At 32.3% G+C, this 7388-nt stretch overlaps 2 protein-coding genes across 2 annotated transcripts; one reads left to right on the top strand and one right to left on the bottom strand.

Moving 5' to 3' along the window:
• Positions 1-546: 546 nt before the first annotated feature.
• Positions 547-1941, top strand: LOC139876340 (uncharacterized). Its single transcript, XM_071863649.1, has 3 exons — positions 547-709; positions 1492-1572; positions 1651-1941. Exons 1-3 carry the CDS (start codon positions 557-559, stop codon positions 1855-1857), a joined length of 441 nt encoding a protein of 146 aa, XP_071719750.1. The 5' UTR covers positions 547-556; the 3' UTR covers positions 1858-1941.
• A 1019-nt stretch (positions 1942-2960) lies between these two features.
• LOC139874250 (pumilio homolog 12) lies at positions 2961-5415 on the bottom strand. Its single transcript, XM_071861705.1, has 5 exons — positions 4439-5415; positions 4181-4343; positions 3692-3855; positions 3343-3601; positions 2961-3068 (listed from the first exon to the last, which is right to left on the bottom strand). Exons 1-5 carry the CDS (start codon positions 5413-5415, stop codon positions 2961-2963), a joined length of 1671 nt encoding a protein of 556 aa, XP_071717806.1.
• Positions 5416-7388: the final 1973 nt, after the last annotated feature.

Here is a 7388-nt window from a genome sequence, read left to right as displayed (position 1 = left end):
TGTGGTCTATTAAAATGATGAAAATAAATGATTATGATAAACTAATGAACTCACCAACCTTTTGGTTGACACTTTAAAGCATGTTTATTCTCAGGTGTTAAAGAAATCTTCCGCTGTGCATTTGCTCATTTTAAAGATATTACTTGGAGTCTTTCATAGCATATTTCGAAGAACGTTGCATTCGAGTCATTGAGTTCATCAAATATTATTATGAAATCAATTTATAGTTGGATAGTGGATATTATGAAATGGTATGCATGCCTGTCAATTTTCGATGTAAAGAAATTTTGTCTTTTAAAAACGAATGCAATGTTTGTAAAATATATCATATAGAGGTCAAATACCTCGCAATGTAATCAACTATTGTGAATCGTTTATAATGTATATGAACGGGTCATCCCTACTCCAGTACACTTTTGTTTTAATTAGAAAAAATTAGATACCACCAAATTCATGAATTTTGCATTTATATTGGATTTTGTCTCCTTCTGATAATAATAACCCATTTATACAAACCAAATGACGATCAGTTTCTTGCTATGCGTTCAAAGCTTCAATGGCACAAAGAAGAAAAGTCGATAATTCAATTACAGATAAACCCAATATTGGTCTCGATTTTCAGAATGTTGCTAATGAAGTTGCTAAATTGTATCATCAAGCTATAAATTTACAACCAATTGCTTTCAATTCTGGTCGAAGACATTCACTTGTAAGAAAACGATAAACCCTAATTTTAAGTTTGCTTTGTTTACTTCAAATTCGTTGTATGTGTTGTATAATCATGTTTCGTATGCATTCAATTTGATGTTTGATATTATTTCATGAGTTCAATCGATGTAATATTCTTTTTATTTGAAAGTTTGAAAATTTGGTGAGTTTTTGACTTTTAGTGTCAAATTTAGTACTCTTTAAACTTGAATATGAGTATCACATTTTACTGTGTTAGTATATTTAATCTTAATTGCACCATTTCTTGAGGTTTTTATGCTTGATTTTATTTATTATGGTTTAATTTGTATATTGATATTGATGACTCTCTTTTGTGTGATCAGTTGAAAGTGAGGCTTTATTTGATTTACCCTTTGTTTATATACAAGCAACTTATGAGGGATGACCCTTTGATCATTTGATTTACCCTCATATAGTATATATATACAACCATGGTTGGAAAAGTCACAAGATAGACATGAAACGACTAGTCGAGTGAGGGTCGAGTCAGACGTTGACTAACGTTGACTTTTAGTAATATTTATATTAACATATATTTTTTACACATAAATACATCAAACATAAATTTTCAAACTTGTGTTGGGCACAAAATCTAAGTATTAAAAATATTATTACAAATTTGACCTAACTTTGACCAACCTTGACTCAGACATACTCGTCTTTGACTGACTTTTTAGCATTGACCGACTTAAATGAAATCATACATAAGGTTAAACAAACTTAGTGTGTTCATAAAGGGTATGAACTTGTCTGTTCTTGCAGGCGAAAGTACATGACTGGATTTCATCTCATTTGAAAGATGGAAAAACGCTTAGTTCAGCCGAAATTATATCTTTTGTGCAGGTTCTTATTTATGGGTTGGATCATATGTTTTGTGTATAGTATAAATTGGTATTGTTTGCTAATATCTTTTTACTACAGAACGAGATCAACGAGTCACTGTCAACAAATCCTCATCTGCAATTGGATGTTTCAGCTCAAATTAGTGAACAGAACCACAACGAAGCGTCTGAAAATTTGCTAATCGGGGCGAATGCAGGTTCTGCAAGCTCGAATTCTTCCATTGATTACCGAATACCAGGTGCAATTGTGCCTCAGTATATGGATGAAGACCCTTCAGATGATTAGCCTAAAAATCTTGTTTTTCATATTTTCTTGATTTAAAAAATAGGAATGATTTGGGGGGTTTTTTTTTTATTAATTATGAAATGAACGGTTTGATGGTGTTAGAAATTAGGATGTCAAAGGAAAGAGTGAGGGTATTATGGTAATTTTACCTGCATGTACCTCAGCATGAAAACTGTATGGGCATTTTTTTTTTTATTATACTATCTGTTGTTGAACTTTTTAGCATATTGGTGATGCAGAGTTTGTTAGTTACAAATGCAGAATTTCATAGGTGACATGCTGCATGGGGTTTTTGGTATATAAAAGGGAAGAGTAAGGGTAATATAGTAATTATTTTAGCTCACTCTATAAGTAAATACAGTAAAAAAGTATAATTAAGGTAGTCAAAATATATGTTTCTATAACAATGAGTTTGAGTTATAAAATTCATGTATTCTATATGTACCAAATGGTATATGCATTTTAATAAAGATACAGTCAGTTTGATTCTCAATACAAGTATGTTAGTCCTATACTGAACAAGTTAAATATTTTCAATATGTGAAATTAAAAACATAAACTAACACAAAAAATTTTATTAAATATTATTCAAAATAAACTACCACCCATAAAGTTATAATTCTACAAAACTCACGACGTAAAAACGAAATATCAAAATATGTACTCAACACGAGCACATCGGCTTATGTATGCCTACCATGCATACACGAATTAATGCCGGCTTATGTATGCCTACCATGCATACACGAATTAATGCCGATTTATCACTGATTGCACAAAATAATAATAACAATAATAATAATAATAATAATTTGATAACTATTCTTTTGCACAAACAGAATGAGACTGCAAGTCACTGCAGCTGCTAATGGCTGATAGAAGCTTAAAAAAATTTTATTTCTACTCGTAACAAATTCAAACGCAAACAAACAATCGCCTTATAGTAACTAAAGCAGAAGACTGAGCCTGCAAAGAAAAGCACACAAAGAATTAGTTTTTTTTTCATTCATTTTTTCGGTCTAAAAACGTTTTTTTACTCAAACAAAATCCCATATTAGATTAATTTCAATGATTAACCATTTTGAATGTCTTACCAAATTAGCTTATTTTTTGAGACCGTTACTTGACAAAACCTTCTTTCCGTACGGACTTGTGCGTAATGCAGGGACATGGGGTTTTATTGCCTCAACTAACGCATCACGTAGGGCTCCCTGTACAACACAAGTAAATTTATACGTATATATACAATATATACATGTATATACACGTGAAAAACATTAGAAAATGCGAAAAATACACAAATTGAACCAAAGATAGTACGGAGTAATACAATAATAAGCTGTTATAATTATTATTTGAAGCACTGCCCAAATCGACCTGACCCAACCCGACTAAAATCCCATTTTGATTCATCCAATTACATCTCTACCTGAAAATCTATAACAATACAGTTCAAAATGCAGATTACATTAAAAAGAGACGGACCTTTGAAGAACGAAGTGCTGCCTGAACAACATAGTTCCCATACGGATCCTGCATGATCTGATCTAAACGAGGATTATTAATCAACTCGTTAACTATGCAAACACTCCGTTCTTCTCTTGCATACTTTATGCATTTTTCAACAACATTACTACTATATTTCTGCATTGCTAAATCACCATAATTACCCTCGAGTTGATCAAGAATAGCCAATGTTGCCCATGAAACTTGAAGCTCAAATACATATTGTACAACATAGTTCCTAAAAATGTACAACAACTAAAATCACAACTGCATATAAATATATAATCAACTAGAGAGAGGTGTTTGTGGGTCAAGTTGGGCGGGTTACCCATATGGATCTTGTGAAAGAATTAGAGCGTTTGAAGTGATCTCACGAACCAAACGCCGTCTTGGTTCACCGTCTGAATGACTTAAGCATTTTTGAAGCACACAACAACCGTGCCGGTCTGTTGCTAGTTCTATGCATTTCATAGTTGCAGCTTCGAACAAAAACTGTAAGGGTGATATACACAAGTTATTATTATTATTTTTTTATGTTCAAATTACATAACTTAACGTGAAGCTGTAAAAGAAATTAACTGTGACCAATATATTATGATAGGGTGACATGCAGTGGTGAATCGAGAATCAAAACTCAATGGGGTCCTAAAATGTTTTTCACAACTAATTATATATGAAGGGTACTTTAGCGGTTGAAACCTATTTGATTGGTTTGACCCATTCAACCGTCTAAATAAAACATAATCAAGTCGACCCATTTAACAAAATATGGATTGAAATTGCCACCTATTATCCTAACACTATAGATGTTTGTTACCTCATTGAATTCAGGTTTTAGGTATTGCAAGAACCGTTGCGCAACATGATTGCCATTCATGTTCTTCATCAAGCCAATGATTCCAGGCTTCAGAGCCAAAACAACCATTGAACACTGCTCACGTGTCTTAAGCGTTTCAACAACCTTTTGAACCGCACGAGTCCTATAAAGAAAAAAACAATTTATTTATTTATTTATTACTTTATTCTTTTATAATTATTATTATTATTATTTTTGAAAGGGGAGAAGAAGCCCAACCCATGCATATCACATGAAATCCTAACAAGTTCACCAGGCTTTTTAGTTATAACACGAAGAATCTGCATATGTTGATGCTTATCGCAAACTTCAAGTAGCTTTTGCACTAGATAGTTTCCAAATGGGTCCGTCATAAGCTCGATTATATGCACGATCACCTCCCGAAAAATGTTGTCCAGGTCAGCACGTGTCCCTTCAGAAAACTTTTTTTGCAACGCGCGACATCCTTGTTGATCTTTAGCCATGGAATATATTTTGTCTCCAAAATCATCTGATTTTTGCAACGGTTGCTTCACGACACTTGAAACATGGTCTTTTCGTTCAAAGCTACCAAATTTTAGAGACCCAAGGTGGTCCCGGTTAAGCCCACGTGACCTTGAGAGTATCTTTTCTGGTGGCTTTTGGTTCGAACCATGCATACCATTAGCATGATGACTCATGAACCGAGTTAGTGAAGGTGGTGCAGCATGTTGACTTTCAACTTGTAAATTATTACAAAATTGGTGCATATTAGATGGATGATAATGATGTTTATTTTCAAGATTCGTCCACGTTATATGCGAATCGATGTTCTGTTGGGAATGATGAAAAAACAATTGATGCTGATTCGGCATCACTGGGATAGCGATGAGTTGTTGACCATTATAGTCAACTCCATTGAAGGGTGTTGAAGAGTTAACTAAAGAAGGGGTAGGAGATAGCATTATTGGCCTATCTTTGATACTCAAATCTTGAAAAACAGACGCGAACGTTTGATCATCGAGAAGATTATACGGAACGCTTCTCACAGATAGTTTTTCGTCGTTGAAAGTATTAAGAAATGTACCATTATCAGGAGTTGTGTAGAGATTTTTTGCGTTCTTAGAAAGATTAAAGGTTCCAAATTCTTCGGTGTTTGTGGTCACAGTAGCTCGAGGTATCTCGCCAAGAAGCTTATCGAATTCATCAAACTCCACTTCATTAACTCGCTCCGGCATATTACAAGATATGTTGATAAACCTTCAAGATCTGGTACAGAAATTATAAGATCATGTAACATTTATTGTAACAAAGTTAATGAGTTTAAAGGTCCATAGCTTTGTGAATATACAAGAATAATGTATTACTTTGTAAGTTCAAAGTGATAGTAAAAGTAGATTATTAGTACAACAAATAAAATTAAATTGTGATGACATAAATCCCACAAATATATATATATTATTAAAAAAAAATTCAAAGCTAATTATATTTTAAAGATCATTTAGTGGTTGTTTACTCAAGAAAACTATAATTCCCACAAATATATAGAGTTTCATACTTATATTTAGTGGTATGTTGTATAATTTGAAGAGTACTTTGTAAAAAATTTCCAAACTACTGGTGTCACGAGACCCTAGTGGTTATACACTAGATTCGCCCCCGTGCACATGTAGCGTGAACAATGAAAACCTTATTCGTTTACCCATTTGTAAGTATTATGTATCTATTGTTACGAGTCGAAGTGAACACATTATTTATGTATCTATTGTTACGAGTCGAAGTGAAAACATCTTTACCTATCCGTTATGTTAGTTCCTTTAGGATTTATGATAGCATTTACCATGTAACTAACCTAGGAGGTGCACTAAGTCATGACCCATTGTATTTGAATGTAAGATGATCAGAGTAAGTGATTCCCAAAATTGGAGATCTTCTAGTAAGAGTCATAAAATTACAAATTATATATGTACTAATTAGATGCAGTATAAATATGTCATGTTAAATGAAATAGTACTGAAAAACTGGAATGGACCCATGAAAACAAACAGTATAACACTATACAATCCAAAATAAGGGAATGATTGAATAAAGAAGCCACATTGGTTAACAATACAAGAATACAAATCAGAATCTACACAAAATCTACAACATTCCAAATGGATCATTTCATCAAATTCATCAAAACCTTATAATCATAAAATAATAACAAATCAATACTTTAAGATGAAATCTCATATTTTACAAGAAAGACCATAAGAATAGCCAAACCCCATAACAGAAATACACTAATCTTGAAATAAAAATGAGATTTGATCTCAAGAAAAAAGAACACATACCAGTGATGATATCTTGGTGGGTAAACTGAGAGATCAAAAGGGAAAAACTGAAAATGAAAAAAGATTGGAAATTTAGTGATGTTTTGGTGAAATCTTGAAATGTGGGTAGGAGTGTGGTGATGAGATCAAGAGTAGAGGCGGCGTTATATGTAATGCAATGATGGAGTAATATTATTAATATTATGGGAGTGAAGAAGAGAAAATGGGGGCCATGAAAATAGCATTAGCATTGCATATGATATGATGGTGTGAATTGTGATGGGTGTAAGGTGAAGTGAGGGTGGTACAATCACAATACACAAAAACAGAGCAAATGCAATTATACATGCTTACCCATTCCATGCATCACTCCCTACTTTTTCCCTATTTTGCAAGTTTATAATTTTATATTACTATCAACTAAAAGCAATTTTTTTACGAATTATGATATACTCCTTATTGCCATATACTCCATAGTTCCCAATTTAATAGTCTTATACAAAAAATAAAAAATATACAGTTTATGAAAAATTGACTGACACATGTATTTTTTTGTCTACTTTTCAGTTTTACCCCTTACTTTTTACTTACATTTTTATCTTACTTATAAAAAGTAGGAATATAAAAGTATTTTAATCAATTATTGTTATCTATTTATGGAAATGAACTATTAATTTGAGACAGACATAAAAGAAAACCAGGACTATTTAATTAGGACGGAGGGAGTACTATATATCAATGAGACATAATATTTCAGAAACATTCATATTTATTAAATTAATCTGGTCGTGTTATTCGATCAATGCTTTAATGCATGCGTTCGACTATATATCAATTATGCATCTTGTAAAATTATATAATGTTTCACGTGATGACAACGTTTGTAAATATTCATC

The sequence above is a fragment of the Rutidosis leptorrhynchoides genome, chromosome 11 (genome assembly GCF_046630445.1).
Source record: "Rutidosis leptorrhynchoides isolate AG116_Rl617_1_P2 chromosome 11, CSIRO_AGI_Rlap_v1, whole genome shotgun sequence".
NCBI classification, from domain to species: Eukaryota; Viridiplantae; Streptophyta; class Magnoliopsida; order Asterales; family Asteraceae; genus Rutidosis; species Rutidosis leptorrhynchoides.
The sequence above is the reverse complement of the archived record's forward strand: the minus strand, read 5'-3'. Positions and strand labels throughout refer to the sequence as shown.

Bases quoted from the DNA above. Each gene is read 5' to 3' on its own strand.
- LOC139876340 (XM_071863649.1), top strand. From the start codon at position 557: ATGGCACAAAGAAGAAAAGTCGATAATTCAATTACAGATAAACCCAAT. The intron at 710-1,491 runs GTAAGAAAACGA...CTGTTCTTGCAG, and splicing joins CTGGTCGAAGACATTCACTT to GCGAAAGTACATGACTGGAT. The intron at 1,573-1,650 runs GTTCTTATTTAT...TTTTTACTACAG, and splicing joins AAATTATATCTTTTGTGCAG to AACGAGATCAACGAGTCACT.
- LOC139874250 (XM_071861705.1), bottom strand. From the start codon at position 5,415: ATGCCGGAGCGAGTTAATGAAGTGGAGTTTGATGAATTCGATAAGCTT. The intron at 4,344-4,438 runs GTTGGGCTTCTT...TTTTCTTTATAG, and splicing joins ATTTCATGTGATATGCATGG to GACTCGTGCGGTTCAAAAGG. The intron at 3,602-3,691 runs GTAACCCGCCCA...GTACATTTTTAG, and splicing joins CTTTCACAAGATCCATATGG to GAACTATGTTGTACAATATG.